This window comes from Rutidosis leptorrhynchoides, chromosome 7 (genome assembly GCF_046630445.1).
Source record: "Rutidosis leptorrhynchoides isolate AG116_Rl617_1_P2 chromosome 7, CSIRO_AGI_Rlap_v1, whole genome shotgun sequence".
Classification (NCBI taxonomy): Eukaryota; Viridiplantae; Streptophyta; class Magnoliopsida; order Asterales; family Asteraceae; genus Rutidosis; species Rutidosis leptorrhynchoides.
In genome coordinates, this window is record NC_092339.1 from 93,880,573 (window position 1) to 93,907,870 (window position 27,298).

General features: G+C 31.0%; 1 protein-coding gene and 1 pseudogene across 1 annotated transcript; one reads left to right on the forward strand and one right to left on the reverse strand.

Annotated features, from left to right (window-relative positions):
• The first annotated feature begins 16,366 nt into the window (after positions 1–16,366).
• On the forward strand, positions 16,367–21,093 carry LOC139859447 (F-box/kelch-repeat protein At3g23880-like; annotated as a pseudogene).
• A 155-nt stretch (positions 21,094–21,248) lies between these two features.
• On the reverse strand, positions 21,249–25,471 carry LOC139859448 (uncharacterized). Its single transcript, XM_071848239.1, has 2 exons — positions 25,116–25,471; positions 21,249–21,336 (listed from the first exon to the last, which is right to left on the reverse strand). Exons 1-2 carry the CDS (start codon positions 25,469–25,471, stop codon positions 21,249–21,251), a joined length of 444 nt encoding a protein of 147 aa, XP_071704340.1.
• Positions 25,472–27,298: the final 1,827 nt, after the last annotated feature.

A 27,298-nucleotide genomic window follows, 5' to 3' on the forward strand; every position in this document is an offset into this window, starting at 1 on the left:
ATCACGAACCACCATACTATCACCGGGAACCACCATCGCCGGTCAACACTTAAAACCACCCCAAAAACCGCCACTCTCTCTCTCTCTTCGATATTTATTCGATGGACCATCACTCCTGCTCATGTGATTTGTTTCTGTCGTGAACAACCGGACAACACCATGCCACCCACTTCCATCCGTTACCACTTCACCACCGTAAACCACCATGGCAACATCGCCACCTCAATCCGTCACCTACCTCTCTCTTTCCCTCTCTAAAACTTGTTTTAATTTATATTCTACGTTTCTGTTTTTCCGGCCAAACAAAACACCACACCTGCAACTTATGATGCTACATGGGTGATTAAATAACGAAGTTGATGATGAATATTGATGGTAACGATGATGCTGTGGTGATATGATGATGGTTGATATCGTGATGATGACGACGATGATGATACAACAATGATGAAGTTATGATCACAGGAAGACGATGAAGTAAGTTAAAGATGAAACGGTATATTATTGATAAGATTAGATGAGCTATAAAGTAATTCTCTGTTGAATATATTGATATAAAAAAAACGCATAGCTAACAGATACATATGAATCTATATGATTCTATAATCGGGCCGTAATGTTTGGGCTTATGATTCAGTTAAATAAGCCTGCAAAGAACTTGGGCCGAATAATGTCAGATGGGTCGTGAACCTATTGCTATACTTGGGCTGAGCTTCCATTTTCTGTGGAGGACGAATGTAACGGGTTAAATCAATATAAGTATGGTAAAAAAAAAAAAATGGAAAAACAGCAGACAGTTAGATGGTGGAGGGTGTTAGTGGGTGAGCGAGAGGTCACGGGTTCGAGCCCGGTCCAGGGCATTTCTTTTTAGGAAAAGTTCTTTTAAGAGGGTATACACTCTTATTCTTATTTCTATCATTATTATTATTAATTATTATTTTTATTATGTTTATTATTATTATTATTATTATTATTATTATTATTATTAATATTATTATTATTATTATTATTATTATTATTGTTATTATTATTATTATTATTATTATTATTATTATTATTATTATTATTATAGATTATTATTGTTATGGTTATTATTATGATTATTATTATTATTAGTATTATACTTATCACCATAGTTATAAGAATTATAGACTTTATCATTATTATTGTTATAAGTATTAGCATTAATATTATCATTAACATTATTATGATTAACGTCATGAGTATTATTATTATTAAAACTTTATTATCATTACTATCAAAGTTTACTGAAGTTATTATAAAAACTATCAGTATTATTATTATAATTATTATCAATATTATTATTATTAAAATGATCTAGGAATATAAAAATAAAAGTTTTAATAAAAGTTTTAATAACGTTGTTATGATTACAAGTATGAAAAAAAATAAAGATTGTTATATACAAATATATATTTAAATTACATAACTTAACTATATTAATATTCCTATATATATATATATATATATATATATATATATATATATATGAAAATATATAAATAAATAATAAAATTTATAAATTATTGATATAACAAATACATTTCTAATAATAAATAAATTTATTCGATTACGAGTCTATGTTTTAATATATATATATTTGTTCGATTACAATTATGTATATTAATAAATATACAAACGATATAGGTTCGTGAATCCGAGGCCAACCCTGCACTTGTTCAATGTTGTCATATGTATTTTTACTACAAAATACAGTATTGTGAGTTCATTTGCTCCCTTTTTACGCATTTCATTTTTGGGCTGAGAATACATGCAAATACTTTATTAACTGTTTTACAATATTTATATGCGTGAGTTCATTTGATTCCCTTTTACTCTTTACATTTTTGGGACTGAGAATACATGCGCTATTTTTTTTACAACTGCTTTATTAAATGCTTTTGAAATATATTTTGAACTGCGAATACATGAACTGCTTTTATAAATGTTTGACGAGATAGACACAAGCAAAACATTCCTCGAATGAATTATTATGCAGACAGAAGTTCTGCGGATTATTATTGAATTATGTGGACATGATAATTGCCACCATTGAATTATGTGGACATGATAATTGCCACCATTGAATTATGTGGACATGATAATTGCCACCAATTGAAGTGAATGTTATGTATCGAGAGAATAATTTTATACACAGGTTATGTGTATGTTATTTTTGTACACAAGATATGTGTACGGTTACTAAGATTTATGAAAGATGATTTCGTACACGAGAAATGTGTACTGTATTTAGAAGATATCGCATGTACATTACAAGTGGGTATAGGATTCGGGCCCATTTGTACCATGCAGGATTTAAATCTTGTGGTCTATCAAAATGATGGATTTTTTGTTTTATGATAAACGTATGAACTCACCAACCTTTTGGTTGACACTTAAAAGCATGTTTATTCTCAGGTATGAAAGAAATCTTCCGTTGTGCATTTGCTCATTGTAAAGACATTATTTGGAGTCGATCATCGCAATGGAACCAGATGTTGATGACTTCGTCCAGACGGATTAGGACGGGGTATGACATGTGGTATCAGAGCGGTGGTCTTAGCGAACCAGGTCTTGCATTAGTGTGTCTAAGTAGTAGTTGTTTAGATGCGTTAGTGAGTCTGGACTTCGACCGTGTCTGCATGTCAAAAGTTTTGCTTATCATTTAGTGTAGAAAATTATTTGCTTATCATTCTTAAAGTCTCGACACGTCTTACTGCCTCTATTGCATAGACTGTGTATAGATAAATTCATATCTTAGCGTATCTGTTATTGTTACCTTTGTCTGATAGCTTCCGTAGATTCCTCCGTAACTTATGGGATTTTAGTATTATATATGCATATGTAAATTATGTATTGCAGGGTACTAATCTACATCCTATAATCTATTTCTTATCGAAAGTCCTTTATCTGATCGTACGAGATGAATCCCTCAACCAGTTCGAGTCCCTCAGATTTCGATAGCTATTCCGATAGTTATTCCGACAGCTATTCCGACATGGATATTCACCTAAGCTCCGGAAGCAGCGTCACCAGAATGAATCAGCCAATCATCCATCCCCAATTCATCTGATGGGTTCGTAGTCGACTTAATCAATGGAGACGCGAAGAAGGCGATCCCTTCCACCAACCGAATTCACCTCTTGACAATGAACCTGAAACGTTTACCGGCGAACCTGTTCGAAACACCATTTTCTCTCTCATTTCCAAAGTATCTCATCACGATCATATACTATCTCAGATTCTAAACCTCATTCATCCGCTCGTCCGAACCGACAATCATCCCGGTGTAATAGAAGAAGTTAACGAACTTCGCGCACGAGTTGTAGTCTTGGAAAATATGGTGCAAAACGTACCATCTTCATCCAAATCACCGGCACCAACAGTACCACTAACAACCCAAGTTTCAATATCACATGCCTCAACATCTCAATCTATACCTTGAGTATAATCATCGTTCTACATGACGTTCTACATCAATTATCTTCGTTCTTCATGGCGATTAAGTAATCTCTAAATGTTTTAGAAATTATGTGTTCTAGTTCTAACGATAAATCAAATGAGATTAATATCATATTAACTCATTAAATCCACGATTATATCTGAAGAAAATATATATGTATATATATTTTCATAAAGATTGTAATTAAAAATTCTTTCGTACAAACTGTTAATGGTGAAAATATTTTAACGGGTAGGTAATATCCGAGGAATATTTAGATTTCACATTAATAAGTTACATTGTACATTCTTCAAATCTGATTCAACAGTCATTTACTATCCTACTTACATCCACAGACATACGTATTCGTTCACCACAGAATGACCATTTTCATTCAAATTTCATATTGGGATTTTGATCTATCAGAATCCAACAAGTGGCATAATGAAGAAAACGTTGGACAAAATAAAATTTGTTAGAAACAAATAAATTAACTATGAGAAATTTTGTTAAGAATCCACGCTAACGAAATCCTAGCTAACTGTTCCTAGCTAACTGTTAATTCCGTATTACCTTTTATTTATCGCAATTTAATTATCGCAATTTTATTTATCGTCATTTAATTTCTGTTATTTACTTTACGCATATAATTTATCGTCATTTAATTCCTGTTATTTATTTTACGCACTTTAAATATCAGGACACGTATACAAGGTTTTGACATATCATATCGACGCATCTATATATATTATTTGGAATAACCATAGACACTCTATATGCAGTAATGATCGAGTTCTCTATACAGGGTTGAGGTTGATTCTACAATAATATATATAGTTTGAGTTGTGATCGAGTCTGAGACATGTACACGGGTCACGATATGTATTAATTAATTCGAATATTATATATTAAACTATATATGAATTATTGGACTATCAACTGTGGACTATCTACTGAGGACTAATAACATTGGACAATTAAAATGAATTAAAATATTGATTATAACATATGAAACTAAACAATTCTTCAAGTTTGCCACTTGATTTCATCTTAAACCTCGTTTAAATCTTTACAATTATAATCTACGTTCAAACCTTTCATGATTCTTGAAAACATCTCAATCGAGAGAATGAACAAACCGCACTTCATCTACGGAAGAAAAGACTTATGCATATAGTTATGCACCTGAAAACACTCGAAATCTGAGTAAACGTTTGAAACGTATCTGTGCTAGCTCCTTTGGCATTTTATTACCGAAATTAACTTTGCAATTTCTTTTCAAATTAGCCAATTTCATCACAGCTTCAGCAAATCAACTTTGACTTCTCATTCGAATGAACTCTATTATAACTTTGATATATAAGTTCGCCTTTCGTCATCGTTACCGGGGAACCTTTTATATTCCATCATATTACCAACAGACGTACCAGTAACCTCGTTGCTCCTTGGCTTAAATCTCTTCGGCAAAACACTATATTTATCTATTGAAGTCTTATCATGAACTCATCCGCATCTTGTAACAAGAATTGCCATACCAATTATCGGGAATCAGCAAATCTGTATTGTGAGTCTCGCAACATTTCTACATCAACAGTTATATGTATCCATATAACATTCATCTCTTAGAACTATGATCTTCCATTCTGAAATTCTGAAAAGCACCCAGTCTGCAAATTAATGCTCTGAATTTTAAAAATGTTGAATGAAGCAACAAAAACTGTAAACGACCTCAACAGCCAAAAGTTGATGATAAAGAATTGTATGTTGGCAAAGCTCATAAAAAGTTTGAAACTGAAAACTGATTGAGCAAACTACGAAGGAGTCTCTAAACAAATCACAAGGACTAAACTTGTACATTAAGAATCCTGATGATTCTGTTTCTGATGAAATCTTTAGCGAATACCTTACTTCTTAACCACTCAAAATCATCGTGAATGAATTTCTTCATCACAATTTGATTCTGAAATCCTAAGATAGCATCGTACCTTTCTTTACTAATATCCTCAATATTTCTGAAGATATCTTCATAAATATTCTCGTTCGATATTAATTATCTCTCTGCGCTATCCGTATTATATCATAAAAGGAAACTGTTTTAGTTTCTATATTCTGCGAACCTTCGAATTTAAAATATGAATGTTTTTGAAGTAGTGTTAGAAACTGATGCATGAGTTAGTATAATATAATGACATTTGATCAACGTGATTATATCAGTAATTCATGCTGAGTTTCTAATGGAATGTGATGATTCACAGTACCATCATCATGTGCCATGTTACACGACTCTTACATTCTACCCAATCTCTAAGCATATTAAGAACATATCTTATTAATAGTTCTATCTTTTCGGATATTCTGGTAATTTACCAAATCAAGATCGTGCCATTACGATTCCCTTCTTAATACATTAACTATGTTCATCCAAAACTTCATACCTACAAATTCTGGACCATTACATGCGATGCTTAATGGCAAGAAGAGGAAACGAAAGAATGAATTTTCGAAGTGTAAATGGGGGTATAAACCGCAGCAAATAGGAGAGAGCATTGAATTGGAAATGACAATGATTATAGAAGACAGAAGCAGGAACATCGAAGTATAAGGGAAGATATAAAAACACAACAACCACCCAGAAATTATAAACCGTATATGTCGATACATATAGCAATATAAAGGCACGAGAGAACTAGAAACACTATAAATCCAAGATTATAGTAGAAGTAAATCGAATCTTCCGGCGGTAGATGAAAGAGAAGAATGACAGATATGAAAGTTAAGAGAATATCAAGGATCAGAATGGGATGGAGCATATTAACGAATGTTTTAAATTATGAATTGAGGAGAAAGAATAGAAGATGTGAGATATGGGAAATAAGGAAAAGAAGAGGGTGGATTTATAGTGAAATATCCGACAGAGCAATCGAAACAGATTATAGTATTTAATCAAAGAAGATCTTGATTTCCTTAATCGCCGAAGAACCAAATCTTTTTACAAAATTTTTCTTTAAATCCCTTAAATTCCGGAAATCAATCATAATTACGTCATCGGTTAAAACGAATATACGTTTACTCATTTCACTCTCTTACGATAGCTTCACTTATACTCTTCGCGTAATCAAAGTGTTTTATATATATTACTCAATAATGATAAAACTCTATTTATCAACTCATATTCGTCATGAAAATATTTTTATAGTTAGCCATGACAACCTCGATCAAATTTCAGGACGAAATTTCTTTAACGGGTAGGTACTGTAGAGACCCGGAAATTTTCGACCAAATTTAAACTTGATCTTTAATTGATTTTGACACGATAAGTAAAAATCTGTAATGTTGAGTCTCGAAAAGTTTGAAACTATATTCATGTAATCAATTACCCTTTGACTATGCTCGACGATTCACGAACAATTGTTTGTAAATAAATATGTATATATATATATGTATATAAATACTACTTGTAAATATATAAAATAAAATTAAATCTATTTGTTTAAAAATATATGATATATATATATATATATATATATATATATATATATATATATATATATATATATATATATATATATATATATATATATATATATATATATATATATATATATATATATATATATATATATATATATATATATATATTTATGTGATAAAACTTGTTATTTAAAACTGATTATATATATAGAGAGAGTAAATGGAAAATGAATGATTTCGAACTTAATTAGTAAACGTCAGTAACATCGGTTGATGTTTTGTTAGTTTTAATATAGGTATTATACTTGTTTATGAAGGATTGAATAAAAGTTGGATTGTAAATTGATTACGAAGATTTTAGATTTGTTAAAAATATTTTTACATTTTTAAGTTTAAATATTAGTACTCCGTACACATTAATTGGAACAGAAAATAAATAATTATCGAATCTTTTTGATCAGGTTTCAAACAGTTAATGAGTGAAATAATTAATTATATTTAATCTAGAAGTTTGGGATTTTTCTGAACACTTTTATACATTAGCTGTTTAGCAATGGACACGATATAGCCATCCGGCATAAAGTGTCGGTAGTATACTACAAACTAAATGTCACAGGAGTGTTTAATTACTATTGGTGTTATTATTATATTGTTATTGAATGAATGAGATTGAGATTCTTTACTTTCTGTTACCCGTTCTTTTCACTCAAAGAATCCATCTATCTATTTCATTACAACTGGCATGTTATTATATTACTACAACTATCTCTTATATATTATATATGCATATACAACATTACATAATTGATGATCTGCCACCATTTTATTTCTGTTCTAATTCTTCCCAAGGAAACTCACATGAACTCTCATTTGCTACTTCAAACGCCTAGTGTATACCATCATCACCTTCAACGAACATCATAAACCACACAAGAACACCCTTGAACCGCTATCATTTTTCGTCTATTGTTCAACCCATCATCGAATTGCTGTGCTACTACCTCTTGCCCGATAAATCTCAAACCACAACCCATTACTATTAGATTTATGTTGAATCAAACACCATGAACACCGTTAATTTTTTTCAAGCTATTAATTTCCGGTTTAAACACCACCCTCTTCAAACATAAAACACCAACGACTATCATTTTTTTATGGCATGAACAACCGTCACCCAACCTTGAATCAACCCCGATATCTACCCCTTTAACCACCGTATTTTATTTCTGTTTTACAGATACACCACGACCCACCTGCATCATCATCCAACTGCAATCACAATCATCTCAGACCCTTTATTCTCTCATCCTCTCCATCTCTCATATCTATTTTTTGTTTCTTTTTCTGATTATAACCAAACACCACCGTGAACCCACAACAATCTCACATCCTCTCTCTTACATCCATCTCTCTCTTCGATATTGATTAAGAAACCGTCGCCACCACCTTCATTTGAAACCACCATCATAGCTTCACCACCCATTGTTGAGAGAAACCACCATGATCAATCCAACGCTCACAACTTGACCTCTACCTGGAACCATCTTCACCTCCGGCCACCCTGCATCACGAACCACCATACTATCACCGGGAACTACCATCGTCGGTCAACACTTAAAACCACCCCAAAAACCGCCACTCTCTCTCTCTTCGATATTTATTCGATGGACCATCACTCCTGCTCATGTGATTTGTTTCTGTCGTGAACAACCGGACAACACCATGCCACCCACTTCCATCCGTCACCACTTCACCACCGTAAACCACCATGGAAAAATCGCCACCTCAATCCGTCACCTACCTCTCTCTTTCCCTCTCTAAAACTTGTTTTAATTTATATTCTACGTTTCTATTTTTTCGGCCAAATAAAACACCACACCTGCAACTTATGATGCTACAGGGGTGATTAAATAATGAAGTTGATGATGAATATTGATGGTAATGATGATGCTGTGGTGATATGATGATGGTTGATATCGTGATGATGATGACGATGATGATACAACAATGATGAAGTTATGATCACAGGAAGACGATGAAATAAGTTAAAGATGAAATGATATATTATTGATAAGATTAGATGAGCTGTAAAGTAAATCTCTATTGAATATATTAATATATATATATATATATATATATATATATATATATATATATATATATATATATATATATATATATATATATATATATATATATATATATATAAAAGAAACGCATAGCTAATAGATACATATGAATCTATCTGATTCTATAATTGGGCCGTAATGTTTGGCTTATGATTCAGTTAAATAAGCCTGCAAAGGACTTGGGCCGAATAATGTCAGATGGGCCGTGAACCTATTGCTATACTTGGTCTGAGCTTCCATTTTCTGTGGAGGACGAATGTAACGGGTTAAATCAATATAAGTATGGTAAAAAAAATGGAAAAATAGCAGACAGTTAGATGGTGGAGGGTGTTAGTGGGTGAGCGAGAGGTCACGGGTTCGAGCCCGGTCCATGGCATTTCTTTTTAGGAAAAGTTCTTTTAAGAGGGTATACACTCTTATTCTTATTTCTATCATTATTATTATTAATTATTAATTATTATTAATTATTATTTTTATTATGTTTATTATTATTATTATTATTATTATTATTATTATTATTATTATTATTATTATTATTATTATTATTATTATTATTATTATTATTATTATAGATTATTATTGTTATGGTTATTATTATGATTATTATTATTATTATTAGTATTATACTTATCACCATAGTTATAAGAATTATAGACTTTATCATTATTATTGTTATAAGTATTAGCATTAATATTATCATTATCATTATTATGATTAACGTCATGAGTATTATTATTATTATTAAAACTTTATTATCATTACTATCAAAGTTTACTAAAGTTATTATAAAAACTATCAGTATTATTATTATAATTATTATCAATATTATTATTATTAAAATGATCTAGGAATATAAAAATAAAAGTTTTAATAAAAGTTTTAATAACGTTGTTATGATTACAAGTATAAAAATAAAAATAAAAAATAAGTTATATACAAATATATATTTAAATTACATATCTTAACTATATTAATATTCCTATATATATATATATATATATATAAATGAAAATATATAAATAAATAATAAAATTTATAAACTATTGATATAACAAATACATTTCTAATAATAAACAAATTTATTCGATTACGAGTCTATGTTTATATATATATATATATATATATATATATATATATATATATATATATATATATATATATATATATTTGTTCGATTACAATTATGTATATTAATAAATATACAAACGATATAGGTTCGTGAATCCGAGGCCAACCCTGCACTTGTTCAATGTCGTCATATGTATTTTTACTACAAAATACAGTATTGTGAGTTCATTTGCTCCCTTTTTACGCATTTCATTTTTGGGCTGAGAATACATGTAAATACTTTATTAACTGTTTTACAATATTTATATGCGTGAGTTCATTTGATTCCCTTTTACTCTTTACATTTTTGGGACTGAGAATACATGCGCTATTTTTTTTACAACTGCTTTATTAAATGCTTTTGAAATATAGTTTGAACTGCGAATACATGAACTGCTTTTATAAATGTTTGACGAGATAGACACAAGCAAAACATTCCTCGAATGAATTATTATGCAGACAGAAGTTCTGCGGATTATTATTGAATTATGTGGACATGATAATTGCCACCATTGAATTATGTGAACATGATAATTGCCACCATTGAATTATGTGGACATGATAATTGCCACCAATTGAAGTGAATGTTATGTATCGAGAGAATAATTTTATACACAGGTTATGTGTATGTTATTTTTGTACACAAGATATGTGTACAGTTACTAAGATTTATGAAAGATGATTTCGTACACGAGAAAGGTGTACTGTATTTAAAAGATATCGCATGTACATTACAGGTGGGTATAGGATTCGGGCCCATTTGTACCATGCAGGATTTAAATCTTGTGGTCTATCAAAATGATGAATTTTTTTATTTTATGATAAACGTATGAACTCACCAACCTTTTGGTTGACACTTGAAAGCATGTTTATTCTCAGGTATGAAAGAAATCTTCCGCTGTGCATTTGCTCATTGTAAAGACATTATTTGGAGTCGATCATCGCAATGGAACCAGATGTTGATGACTTCGTCCAGACGGATTAGGACGGGGTATGACAGTTTAAGTGTAATACCACTTCTTATGGTAATGGCTTTAGCTGTTTCATTCTGGGGGTTAGCATTTGTATCACTAGGTAAACTTCCCGGTTTTCTTTCACATATCAACCTTGCTAGGTTACTTACTTCTTGTTCTAAATTTTGAATAGAAGCTTGTTGATTTCTAAATGCTTGAGCATTTTGTTCATTGGTTTGTTTTTGAGATGTGAAAAACTGCGTTTGAGATTCAACTAGCTTTGACATCATATCTTCTAAATTGGGCTTTTTATCATCAGTTTGTGGTGGTTTGTTTTGAAAAATAGGTCTTTGTTGATTGTAAGTATTATTGGATACTTGTTGATTACTAGGACCTTGTTGGTTGTTGTATGGAACATTTCGTTATAATTCTGATTTTGATTGTAAATTGGTCTTGGCGGTTGATAATTATTCTGATAATTATTTCCAGGTCTTTAGTTTATGTATGAAACATTCTCTCTTTGTTCCATTGTTTGTTCAATACTGAGACAATCTTTTGTCAAATGTGGTCCTCCACACTGCTCACAACTAATTCGTATTGAGTGAATATCTTTAGTCATCTTTTCCATTCGTCTCTTGACAACATCTATCTTTGCGGAAATGGAATCAAAGTCATGGCTAGAATCAGCTCTAGCCGCTTTAGATGATCTAACGATATCTTTTTCTTGATGCCATTCATGTGAGTGGGAAGCAGTGTTATCAATAATTTTGTAAGCTTCAGTTGCGGTTTTCTTCATAATGGAACCACCAGCTGCTATATCGATGTCTTTTCTTGTAGTGATGTCGCATCCTTGGTAGAATATTTGTACTATTTGATAAGTGTCTAAACCATGTTGCGGACATCCTCTTAACAGCTTTCCAAATCTTGTCCATGCTTCATATAGAGTTTCATTTGGCTTTTGTGTGAACGTAACAATTTCTCCTTGAAGTCTCACGGCTTTAGATGCCGGAAAGAATTGTTTAAGAAAATTTTCAACTAAGACATCCCATGTATCAATCGCCCCTTCAGGTAACGATTCTAACCAATCTTTGGCTTCTCCCTTTAAAGTCCAGGGAAATAACATGAGATATATCTGTTCATCCTCTACTTCTCTAATTTTAAATAGAGTACAGATCCTATTAAAGGTACGAAGATGTTCGTTTGGATCTTCCTTCGGCGCACCACTAAATTGGCATTGATTAGTTACCATGTGTAGGATTTGTCCTTTTATTTCATAGCCTGGCGCATTAATGTCTGGTTGAGTAATTGCGTGACCTTGACCAGTGCGTTTTGCTCTCATTCGGTCTTCCATACTTAGAGGTTCCAGATTTTTCATGATTGAATTTATTGAATCTGAATCACTAGAGGATTCTGATTTAATGGTTTATTCCTCGACAATCTCTGTTTGAATTATTGGTGGTTCCGAAGGAAAGATTAATGTTCAGGATCTCTGAATTGTCCCTGAATATCCTCCGGATTCTCAATTGTGAGGTCAGGTTCAAAAAATGGATTATCGGAAATTTCAATTTGAGTACTTGGTCGACTGGATGACGATTCTAAAGAAAAATCAACAGCGACAATATTGGCTAGATGTCTTGATCGAGTCATAGGTGGTGAATGTATAAAAGGTGGTGAACGTTTTGCTTGGTGCATTCACTGAATATCCTATTAGTTATAAAAGTAAAAATTATATAAGTTATCAAATTAATAGACTTTTCTAATTTTGCCCACGTTTCGAATAGCCAATAGATGCAGCAGGTAGCCAGGACCCTTTAAATCGGAAGCCCACAACTCGCCACTAACAAATCCAACTATTACTACGAACCAGAAAATTTTGGATGTCTATCAATGTAACCACTTAAAATAATTTTTCGTTTTGAAATTTTTGAAAAGAAATAGAAAATTCTATGTCCTAAAAAAACTAGAGCGTCGAGAAATAAGAAAGAAAAAGAGTGCGTCGAAAAACGTTGAAAAATAAAAGGTCGAAAAAATAATAAAAAGAACGTAGCGCGTCGAAACTTAAAAGTCTAAAAACTAAATATTAAAAGTTGCGTCTAAAGGTATTAAAGCTTAAAAGGAATTCTATATCCAAAACGGCAATAACTTAAAAAGTACGAAAATCTTAAAAAGGCGTCGCAAAATTCTAAAGCACCTAAATCTTAGTCTAAAGAAAAAGCACTTAAGGAATTTTACGGCAAAGCCTAAAAATCTAGAAATAAAAATAACTACGGCAAAAACTAAATTGAAAACTAAGTACGAACGAAAAAAATACAATTTACGAATTAAACGATTAAAAAGATACAAATATAAAAATAAAACTAAAGTTATAAAAATACAATTTTTATAAAAATATTATTTTTATATTATTTATTTTATAAAAGTAATAAGTTTATATATTTAATAAAACTAAATAAAACTTAATATTACAAATTAATTAATAAACTAAAACTAAATATTAAATAATTAAACCCTAATCTTAATTAATAATAATAATTATTATTAACTACAACCCTAATTCGATCAGACTTATGTACCAGGCCTGTCAAATCACTCCATGCGATCGCATGGAGTGCTAGTTAAATATTCATGCGATCGCATGAATTAGGAAACCAGGCCAGAGTTGTGGGCTGCTACAGTATCGGGCCGTATACTTTTACTTATTATTTTTTTTTCTGTTTTTAATTTTCTGTTTTATAATTATATAAAGTATTTATATAAAATAAATAAAAACTTATATTTTTACAAACTAAAAATAGAAATAGAAATATTTTATAATTTATATATTTTGAACAATTCTTAAAAATATATATATTTTGTTTTTCTTTTTATATTTTTGTATTTTTAATATTTAAAACGTATTTTTACAAAAAGAAATTAAAAATTAATAAAAATCTTTTTTTTATAGCGTTTCACTTTCGGCGTTGTTTTTCCCCGGCAGCGGCGCCAAAAATACTTGATGTGCGTAGAGGTGTATACGAAATAGTTATATTTTTATTATGAAAATACTATTAAATACGATACAATTTTGCACAAGTTATTTATTTATTTATAAAGTGGATATACCTAAACCTTGCTACAACACTTATAGGCAGTGTACCTAATCGTACAGTAGTGTAGTTTTTAGTAAGTCCGGTTCGTTCCACAGGGATCTAGCCAAGTTTAACGCTATATTTTTAAAACTATATTTGTATATAAATATATATATATATATATAGAAGTAGTATTATTATTATAAAAGGGGGTTTTTACCGTTTAATGACCGGTTTGTCGATTTTAAAACTTTAGTCGCAGTTAAAACCTAATGTAAAATATTAAAAATAAATATAACTTAATTTAAAGCGTAAAGTAAATGACAATAATTAAAGTGCAATAAATTAAAGTGCGATAAATAAAATGACAATAAATAAAATTGCGATAATTAAAAAGTACGATAATTAAAAGTGCAATTAAATAAAATGACAGTAAATAAAAGTGCGATGAAATATGAAATAAAGGAATTATGCTTATTTAAACTTCCGTAATCATGATGTTTGACGTGTTGATTTTAGTTTATTACCATGGGTTAATTGTCCTTTGTCCTGGATTATTCGATATGTCCATCTGGTTTTTGTCCATAACAGTCCATCAGTCATAAATATAAAGTGCAAGTGTCCTCGTCAAATTATCCTTATATCCGAAGTCAAATATTCCAACTATTTGGGGACTTAAACTATAATTACACCAATTTTCCTTGTATGCAATTCACCCCTGTTTTAATAAATCCATTAACTATTAATCCATTCCCGTATCCGGTTAAATGAACGATTATTAGTACTTATAAATATCCCGCCCATTGTGTCCGATCGAGTGTATATGGTTATTTATAGGTACATCCAATTGTAAATCTTTATATTAAATTAACGAACTATCATTCAATTAAACAAATATAAAGCCCATTAATAGCCCATAATCCAATTTCCACAAGTGTCGTTCTTTTGTCCAAACCCCAATTATGGTACAAAGCCCAATTACCCAATTTTAATATTTAGCCCAACATCACGATTACTTCGGCTTAAATAAGCATAATAATAACTTAGCTACGAGACATTAATTTAAAAAGGTTGAACATAACTTACAATGATTAATAATAGCGTAGCGTTACACGGACAGAATTTCGACTTACACACTTACAACATTCGCTAACATACCCTTATTATTATTAAATTAAAATTAAAATTAAAATTATAATATATATATATATATATATATATATATATATATATATATATATATATATATATATATATATATATATTACGTGAGAGATAGAGAGAAAAAGGTGTACAACATTCGACTGAATTCGTTGCTTTTTATAGGATGTGGCCTGATACTGTTCACCATGCGATCGCATGGAATTTGTGCCTTCTGGCCATGCGATCGCATGGCCTTCTTTTACAGCTCACATGCTTTTGTTTGTTTATTTGCCGACGGTTTATATATATATAATATAATATATATAATTTTAAGAATTATTTATATATTATATTATATTTATGTGCATAGTTGACTTGTAATTTTTAGTCCGTTGCGTCGAGCGTTGAGAGTTGACTCTGGTCCCGGTTCCGGATTTTCGAACGTCCTTTCGTACTATTTAATATCTTGTACTTTGCGTTTTTGCGTATTGTACTCTTGTAATTTTGAGACGTTTCTCATCAATAATTTGAACCACTTTGATTATACTTTGTACTTTTTAGCTTTTTGGTCGTTTGCGTCTTCAAATCGTCGAATCTGTCTTTTGTCTTCACCTTTTATTATTTAAACGAATATCACTTGTAAATAGAACAATTGCAACTAAAAGCTTGTCTTTCTTGAGGGATAATGCTATGAAATATATGTTCGTTTTTAGCATTATCATAATGAACAACACCTTAAACCATCATTGTTTAAGCATAGTTGATCAATATCAGTATATCATAGATTCCATGTCAATATCTTCTTGGTTTCCCTATAATGAGCTCAACCGTAAGCCCATACAATAATATAATTCAAACGACCCACAGTTACTAGGCCCAAACTTGAGCCCATATACGGAAGTGTTAAACGAGTGTTCTGTAAGGTTGTAACACGTCATCCTCTACATTATACCTATACATATATACACTACACTCAACTCCTCCGAGCTATAAACCTGATCATAAACCCTAAATTATTATCGAACAATGTCGATGTCAAAAGAGCTACCAGAAGATGTAATCAGCGAGATCCTGTCACGTGTTCCTACTAGATTCACTCTCCGTTTCAAATCTGTTTCCAAATCATGGTACGCCCTTTTCCAAAACCCTAATTTCATCTCCAAACATTTCTGAAATCAATACACTATTTCAGATCCATCTTTTGTTTTTACACCATCCACTGACTTGACCTCCACCGCTGATCGTAAAGTTGGTTTGATCTTTTCTGATTCATCAGACAAATCAATCAAAATCCCAATAGAAATCGACATTCCTATTTCGAAACCATTACGTGTTTGCGGGAGCTGTAACAGGTTGATTTGTTTGAGTATCTCGCGTAGTTCGATTATTTTGTTATGGAATCCTGCTATTAAGGTTTATAAAGACTTGCCTATTTCGCCAATTTATCGTCGTCCTGGCTCTGTTCCAGTTAAGGTTGTGTTAGGGTTTGGGTTTGATGATATTGTAAAGGATTACAAGGTATTGAGGATTGTGTATTATGGTCTTGCTCTGAATCAAGTTGAGATATACTCGTTGAGTACGGATTCTTGGAGGGAGATTAAGACTTACATTTCAGATATGTGAGTTGACATGTAGTGTGTTTTTGACTGGGAAGTTTCATTGGAGTGCTAGAAGGATTGAGGATATGAGTAATAAGAAGTTCATTGTGTGTTTTGATTCTCGCGAGGAGGCGTTTAGTTACATAATGCCACCCGAGTTTATATTTCATGGGCATGTTTTTGAAGAGACAGATGATTGGTCGTTTGCAGCGATAAAGGAGTCACTAGCGATGATCACTTCAGCTAAATTTAGAACTAGGAATATGTTTGAGGTGTGGGTGATGAAAGAATATGGTGTGGTTTCATCGTGGACGAAATGTTGGTCATTTAAACTTTATACTAAGGTTTGTAGGCCGTTGGGGTGTGGATTAAAAGGTGAGATTTTGTTGGTGAAAAATGATAAACTGGTTGTGTATGATTCAGATTCACAAAAAATTATCATTTTGGGGAATTCGTTGGTTGATTATTTCTGCGAGGTGTTTATTCATGTTGGAAGTTTAATAAATATCAATGGTGGGAAGGTTGTCCAAGGACTAATTTATCGTCTGTGGTTCCTGACCCCTTTTTTTTGTTTATAGATGGGGTTGACAATTGAGTAACCACCCTCTTGATGCTAATATTTAAATGTTGATGTTAAGTTATCTTATTTTGGTTGTTGAATTTAGTTTGTAGTCAGTAGTTTTTTGTTTATGACTCTTAAGAAGGATGCAAAATAATTAAGAAGGTTCATGTTTATTTATCTATATTGTTCATTATGCATATGTTTGGATTTTATGTACCAGAGGTGGCAAGATGGGTCGGGTCGGGTATGGGACGTGCTACTTAAAAGGTTACAAGAGGATCAGGTCATAATGGACAACTTTTGCTGTGTGGGCTGGGTTGCCTTAAAACAATTATTGTTCAAGTTAAATCATGTGTGATAAATGTGATTATGAAAAACTGACATTTAGGCATCATATATACTTTAACTAAATCATGTTATCCAAAAAGATTTTCTATTAGAGTACTCGAGCTTGGCATAAAGAGTACAACATTAATGATTGAATGGTGATTATATAAATGCATGAAAGGTGTTTGTTGAAAAGTCTGAGTGAAGAAGAGATACATTGTTTAATTCCTCTGTTTTCATATTCTATTTTATGATTGTCAATTGGTGGTAGCTTTAATTAATAAGGAAGGTTTCGTGAGGTCAAGTGTATATACCCGTTAGGAAGGAGCACCCGTTATGATACTTTGTTCTTTTTCTGAATACTTGTTGATCTAAATTGTAGTTAAATAAGAGTATTTGGGTTGATTGATACAGGGTATTGGACATATTAAAAGTAGTAGAATCCAATAAAATACCATGTGCTCACATACATATAAGAAAAAATCACTGGTGTAGATTAAGATTTGAAGCTGTTCTTCATGTGGTTTTTTTCAATCTATCCTCCTAAAGTAAGTTTTCAGCTTTCATGTTTTAATTCTCTCAATTGTTTTATATAGAGATCAAAACATTTGCATTGAATTTATACAACTTATGGTTTCATGAGTTGAAAATTTTCGTATATGTATGTTCAAGGGTCTAATATATGTACATTATGCTCTCTACTAGGGTTTATGTATGAAAAACATTGTTGTTTTTCTTTTAAACATGTGTTTTTTTTGTCGAATTCTTTGTAGTTAAAGATGTAGAGGTTTGTGAAAACCACTTAACCCAACGTCATACGCATTTTGCAAGCAGGGGCGGAGCCAGAAATTATTGTTAAGGGTGGCTCAAGTCTTTACAACGACCGATTTTTTATGACTATCAAAAAGTAAATAAAATTATTATTTAGAACGGTACAAAATTTACGTACAAATGACAAATGGGTTGATATTTCCACTCAAGGTTTTGATAAATCTACTTATTTTTATGCATTAATAGTTGTAATGTATAAATAACTGTTGCATAAACAAGTGGATCTATGAAAAACAGATTTATCATCACCCAATAACAAATTACAAATTTTCTTATTCAAACTTATGCTACTGAGTAGTATTTTCAACTTACTTTATGAACAGTTTTACCCAAAAACATTATTAATACGTACATCTTTTATTACTTAAAGTTTGAATGCAATATATGTGAAATAAATAAAATAAAATTCTAGTTTATGATAATAAAACATACATCTATCTCCTATTTATATTTTATATTATATTATATTACGGAGTATTTAACTTTAAAATGAAGATTAAATGACATTTATGAAACTTGATGGGCTAATACTTACATATATTGTACTAGTTGAGGGGTCAAAAACATAAAATGAGAAAAAGACAAAGAGTTATCATCTCTTCTAACAGAGATTTCCAAACTTACATCTGAAACTCGCCTTCAACTTTAAAAACTCCATCTTCTTTATCAACAACTCAAAACTTTTACAATTAAAACACATACATGTATCGATTAATCCACTACAGTTGGGGGTGGCTGAGCACCCTCAAGCCACCCTACTAGCTCCGCCTCTGTTTGCAAGTGTTACCTGGCATAAATCATTCACAATATCGGTTTACTTATATGTAAGTATATGCAAAGAGGTAAAAAGATTGCAAGAATTCCATCACTTCTACTTTGCTTATAATCTCATCATCCTTAATTTTTAACACAAACCATTGGATCATTTACTTGCTTCTAATTTCACCATTAAATTGAATCTTATTATTATTATTATATTTTTTTATAAGATTTATATTTTAATATTATCATTAATTAACTAATACTATCTCTGCAAGCCTTAGTTTGTTTTTAGTGGTCTGATGGTATGTTAAATGTACTGAGATTGAAATTTTTGGCATTGGGATCATTGGATGTTTACCCTATTAGTTGTTTATCACGACATGGCTATCTTAGTAAAATTAATATTGCATATATTTAAATATAATTCAGCCTTTACAAAAATGTGCTAGCATTATTAGTAGTTTTGAATTATTTATTTGTTGATATCATGCGATAGTGTGACCCTATACGTACTTGTTTTCCTGGTGTTGTTTAAAGAAATATGTTTTATACAGTTACATGAAAAGTTGCAATAACATAAATCTAGGCTACCATGTCTATGTTAGTGTTGCTACTAATAGCCTAAAATGGTTTCGTGATGGCTGACTTTTTATGGTCATCTGTGTCTATTCTAGGTGTTTGTTGTACCCGTGAAGAATCTTGAAAGAGATGCTCTGTATCTGTTTTTACTAAATGGAACATTACTCAAGTGCTCTATCATCATAAAGTCTAAATGAGGTTTAACAAAATCACCATTTTGATTTTGTGTTGTAAAACAACACGGAGTATTATTATAATATAAACTTTGTAACAATACTATTTGATAGTCTCGTGAATTCACTGGCTATAAACTACAAATTTGTTTGTATTAATGAACTGTATTAGCGTCTTCACTCTCTTTTATCATTCATATTTTGATTTGAGGTTAACAATTATGTCTTAAATATGTTGTTGGTGTATTATATGGTGAAGGTTATTATATTTTGTCATTCTTATCTTGCTTTCATTTCCTCTCTAATATTTATAAACTTCCTTAATCTTGATCAATTATTTGTATGTCAATGCTAATTATTTCAACATGTTGGTGTCATTCGATTTACATGTATCAATTAAAAAACTTTATTTTCTAAATCCGGCGAATTTATTAGTATTAAACTAGGTACGTTAAAAATTTGATTTTTTTTTTCTCTTTCTATTTTCAAGAACCAACGACAGAGTATGCACATTGGTAGTTTCAACATGTGTTATTATTCTTTGTTTTGTACATTACATATTTATGAATAACCCGAAAATGTAGGAAAAAGAGAAAGACTCGGGTTGTAAAACCAGAAAAGAAGTCTCCTTATTTGTTGGACAGACTCGTTTGCTTTCTAAATTAAGAAAGTCACTCCCAAATGCTACCTTTTCCGTTTTCAACATTCAGGTATCACACTTGTCGCTCTCAAACAACTATCAATGCAACTTATTGTATCATAAGACATAAATTGTATATGTAGATTATTGATAATTCGTTGCTGGCGGATCTTCATGTTAAATAAAACCAAATTGTAAGTATTTTGCCTTTTAATTCTAGAAAGTTGCTTGCTTTTCATGTTTTTTTTATCAATCTTGATTTCATCTTGCAGGTTTTTGAAGGTTGATCATAATTTTTATTAATATTAATGAAGCAGTTGAATATCAACATAACCTAAATGTTTGTTAAAGGGATTCCAATTTGATCGAAGTTTAGGTACCTTAAAAAGATCATCAAACGTATGGCTCCGGCACCTAAAACTGCTCCATCACCAAAATCATCTCAATCACCACCACCACCACCGAAATCACCATCACCCCCACCACCAAAATCACTATCGCCGCCACCACCAAAAAAACTCCACCGCCACCTCCACCAAAATCACCACCCCACCAACAAAAAGTTCATTTGATCCTCCTCCTGCACACAAAAGTACGAAACGGATAATAAGTTGTCACAAACAGGAAATTCTAATTCTAATTCAAATAATAAGTCAATTATTAAAAATCAATCAAAGATTATGTTGGGGGAGAATGTGGGTTAACATGGGATTATATTTAATGACTATAATAATCTTAACCCATAATAATAAGTGTTTTGATGATGACATATGTACATATCTAAGGGTGATGGTAGACATATTGGCATAAATCATCAAGTTCACTAATCCACACTTGATCTAGTAAAAGACCAAAAACCAAAGAAATCTTCAAATGAAAAACATGGCACACGGCTGAACCACGGTCGACCGCAGGTCAGACTGTTGAGACTTGCACCCAGATTTACGAAATCAGGGAATGCACGGTCGACTCCACGGCTGACCGTGGGTCGACCGCAGAAACCTTCTGTCCGGATTTTGATCGAAAAATGTTTGAACACTTCCGGGCATCTATAATTTATGAAACCTGTTCAAACATGCTTAGGATAGTTGCCTCCTTCATTCTCAAAGGAGTTTTGGTCACTAGAATGCTAATCTTGATTAATCACGCCTAATGACACCTTAATGACGATTAAATGTAGATTAAGGATAACACATAAGTGTTATAGGAAAACATGTACATTTAAAATGTATCTAGACATACTTAGGATGGTCACCAAGTCCCAACCAAGAGTTGCTCTTTCCTTGTACACATGTTGAATATTAATGTATATTTATACATTAATCTTGGAAATACCACTTTGCAAGTAAAACTTACTTTATCTTAGTTTAATGCTATTTTATCACTATATACTTAATTCTAAGATTACTTAATGATCTCTTGCTAGTCATTACATGAATATTACTTGACTAATTGCTATTAGTACATGTGTATTACTTGACTAAGTGTTAAGTGCTAAATGATAAGTAGTGAATTAATATGAATATCAATCTTGTCTTGCTATTTGTTACAAGATGGATCTAGTATTTGGACTACTTCAATATATGCATGTGTTACTTGAATAAATATTAAAATATCATAATTAGTGAACTTAAAAGACCATGAAACATTAACACACATAGGTTTGCTTACGTCTAAAATTAAGTTTATGAATAAGTCTAAACTTGATTAACTTGATGTCTTGCAACATGCTTAATTGTTATTACTTGCTTAATTTGTCAAGGCATCATTAACACACTTAATTAATTACAAACTAGTTCAAATTTCAATACTAGCATTCTTTGTGATTAAAGTGGGTTTGTATCATCAATGACATGTTGATCAACCAATAGAGATTTATCAAATGTGTTAATTACAAGTAAAGGATTAAGACAAAACTGAGATTGCCTTAAATGATTATCATGTCTTGTATCCAAGAATGTTAGACTTTCCACTATGAACATGATAAGTAAATGGACATTTAATGCATATAGTACTTGTATAAGATGTTGGGTATCTTTTGCAGGTGTTAAAAGAAGTAAAGTGTTCAAAGAGTGATGTCTAAAATTGATTCAAATAGCTATACAACAAATATATATTTTAGACTGCACCACGTGCGATCGACCCACGGTCGAATGTAGGTCAAGCCGTAGACAGAGCTGACCTTTTTATCTCTCTATATAAATAGCAACACTTGGAGAACTTTAAAGACTTGGACCTCTTGCATGCTACAACTCAAAATCATCAGAGAATCACAAGAACATAATACTTCTACATATGTTTGTGATTAGCAAGAGAAGTTTTATAATCTCATAGATTATAAAAGGGGTCATTGTAAACTTACTATTAAAGTCCTATCTTTGTGAGTTTACTTAGTGTTGTATTAATCCTTGGAATTGTCTTAGAATTGTCATCACTGAAAAAGGGAGAGTCTTTGTACTTTGTAATTAGAGGCATATGCTAGCTTAGTTATCATCTTCCTTAAAGGGAACTAGGGAGTTGATTAATCTCATTGGAGATTAATATTTGTCCAAGTTGAAGACAAGTTGATCTAAGATGGAGGTAATCCTTCAAAGGGATAGAAGGATTAGGTTTGTTGTCTAAGGAGAAGTACAAGGCTTGTAAATCGGATCTCTACCGGATTTGGAGAAAAGTGCTTAGTGAAGTAAAAATCCCGATTAGTGAATCGGGGAGTGGATTAAGGTGGATTAGTTAACATCCACCTGAACCACCATAAATCCTTGTGTTTATGTTCGTTACTTTACTTTCCTCATCATTAAACACACCACACATCAGTTTGAGTTGACTAACGTGATCAAGTATCGTTCAAATCGTATTGATCATCGAAAAAGTTTTAAAAATCGTATTAAGTAACTATTCACCCCCTCTAGTTAATTACAGATTAATTATAATTAATCGTGTTCATTTATATAATTAAGCTCGTACGATGCTTGACCGGTAGATATGATTAAACAATTTGTTATGATTAAAATAATAGTACTATTTAAGTTATAGAGTATAAGTACAAATGCAAAAACAGAATAAATAGAAAAATAAACACGTTAAAAGTTTGTTTCATTAAATATTAATAAGTCTTAATATTCTACATAGATAATTCGGCTAACACAATATTTTTTTACTTAAATTTATGCTAAATTTTTGCCTTAGATTATTTGATCATCTCAACATTAGATGTTGTCCTATTGTGCTATTATATTATAATTTCACATTTTCTTCTGTTTTCACATGTACCATCCATCGTCTACCATAATGATATTTGATCGTTTAAATGTATATTTAAATCAGACATATAAACTTCAACGTGTATATCGAGATAATAATCATCTATTAATATAAATATATAAAAATAAACAAATAACTTATTCCCGTAACTACAAAGTTACAACACAACAACAACAATACCCAATCCCACCAATGTGGGGTATGGGGGAGGTTGATCGTAGACAATCCTTCCTCTATCCTAGAATAAAGAGCGATCATTTCTCCACCCCGAGTGTAACACTCCCAAGAGTAGAGAAATTCCTTTCTCTCTATATTCGTCAGATAGAGAGATTGCTTCCAGGGACCTCCGGCCAGAAAGTAAAAAAAAAAAAAAAAAAAAAAAAAAAAAAAAAAAAACGATACAAACGAGACGCCATGAAAATGGTGAGATCAAATCTTCATGGGTTTTACATAAGTAAAACTACAAAGCGACCTCTATATAAGTAAAACTAAAACCTAATATTAAGCATCAGACTTGATGAGAAGTAAGCTTACTTGATCGACTTACTTTCTTTCTTTGGTGACTAAATTTTTGTGCTTTTTTGAAAATTAACGAAAAAACACATACTTCATTATAGTTTTGTTTAAATTATGTATGATTTTACATTTTTACTGTAATCAAGTATTTACAGTAGTTTGAAATTAAAGTGCCTAATTTAGTTAACTTATTAAGAATTGAAATCAATTATTGTATAAATTCAAGATTGTAGATTTATAGGAATTAGTTTTTATACTTAGATATATATATTTTCTTAAAGATATACTTATATATATATATATATATATATATATATATATATATATATATATATATATATATATATATATATATATATATATATAAGCAAGAAGACCTTATATTAATCATTACGAATAATACATGGTTGACCAAGGCAACCTCAAATATCACAAAAGATCACGAAAAAATATAAAGAAACTAATTACAAAGCCCTAAGGTAATTGCAAAGGTTGCAGCTAACACAAAGTGAGAAACTAGGGATGTGAGAACCATTGAAGCCAATCCATTTTATGACCATTGCAACGCCGTGAAACCCAATCATAAGAAAGAACTTGAACCTCGTTGAATAGAGATGAGACCGTATCGAGCTTATTCTTGAAAACCTTTGCATTTCTATTCTTCCAAAGAATGTAGCAAACCACCCAACAAACCACTTGCCACCGATTCCTTTTGTTATCATGCGCTACACAACCGAAAGTACCATTAAAAATATCCTCATACCCGAATATAGCCGAATTATACCCCCACCAATTAAGCACTTTTGCCCACATGTCTTTTGCTAATTGACAAGAAAAGAGTATATGCTCCACCGTCTCAATGTCACCATCACAAATCGGACATCTCATGCTATTCAAATCAATCCCCCGTTTATCTAGCTCGAACCTTACCGGAATACGACCCAATCTCGCCCGCCAAATAAACACCTCCACTTTTTTTTGAAACCAAACCGTTTCGCAACGACTTGATTTAACATTAAATATACTTAATTTACTATTAACATAGATTAATATATATATATATATATATATATATATATATATATATATATATATATATATATATATATATATATATATATATATATATATATATGGATTATTATACTTAAATATAAAATATCTTTAACTTAATATTTAATATTAGTATTAACTAGTCCGGACCGGCCCGCTCGTTGCGGCGGGGGTTTTCGGCCTGCGTATTCATATTTAACGTAGCGTTGTGTATTTACAGAGGGGAACACGGCCCATGTGTTAAGCGCCGTTTTGAATGTCATTGTGTTAATCGTCTTTTAAAAAGTATCTATTTCGAACGTAGTTAGTTTTGTTTTGTTCAATAAATTTTTTCAAGTGTAATGGTGCTGTCGGAAAAATTTAACTCGCGGCGAACATAAAGATACGGGCTTTCCCTGTGTTTAACATTTTTTAAAAAGTGTCCGTTTCGCGTATAGTTAGTCCCGTTGGGTTCGTAAGATTTTTTCGAGTTGAACGGTGGTCTCAGAATAATTTAACTCGCACCAAGCGAGAAGATAGAGTCCGTTATAAATTCGGGTGGAATTAGTTTTTTTAATATAATTAAATTATATATTTACACTTTTTACCCCTGAAAAAGTGTAATCCTCAGGGGTCGTTGTGTAAATATAGCCGGAGTTGAGGGACTGTTTGTAATGTGAACGCAAACTCAAACGACAATCCGATATAACTGAAACGACGGAAATGGCCACCACTTTTAGTATGTAAGTATTAAAATATTAATATTAATATTAATATTAATATTAATATTAATATTAATTAATATTAATATTAATATAGAAAAAATATAGATAGATATGTACGTATGTGAGCAATGTTAAAAAAAATTAGCGATATGAATTAACATTACTACGTGTACTATCTTTGATTAAATATTAATTTAATTATAAATATGGAAAATATATTAAATGATCAAGATTAATTCTTATATTACCATATAAGATTTTTATAATGTCACATAAGATTAATATATCATTTAAATAATTTATTTGATTTATTTCTATTATTTAAATATATTTAAAAACCTACCAAATATAACTAAAAACATTTTCAAATATTAACTAATTAAAAGGTATTTTTCTCTTAAATTGACACATAAGCAATTTTTTACTCCGTAAAATAAAAACTAAATAATAATGCTACATAATATTTTTATAATCCCTTTTTATTTTTATATAATGTATAGAAGATAGATAGGTAGATACTCGTAGGGGTGTAAACGAGCCGAACCGAGCCCGAGCTTGGTAGTGTTCGAGCTCGGATCGTTTGATTTTTAACAAGCTCGAGCTCGAGCTCGATTTGAGCCTTAGATTTTAGCTCGAGCTCGGCGCGAGTTATTATATTTAAAAAGCTCGAGCTCGGCTCGTTATGAGCTCGATAAATTCAATATGGTTCTAATAAATTCAATGTGCTTTTTAATTGTGAAACGAACTCCTAATCCATAAGGACGAATACAATAACATATGGTACATTGCGAGGTATTTGACCTCTATATGATACATTTTACAAACATTGCATTTATTTTTAAAAGACAACTTTCATTATAACGATAGTTGACAATTTAAATACCATTTCCCAATATATCTAAACTATAATTGTCTTAATAATAATCTTGATGACTCCAACGACTCGAATGCAACGTCT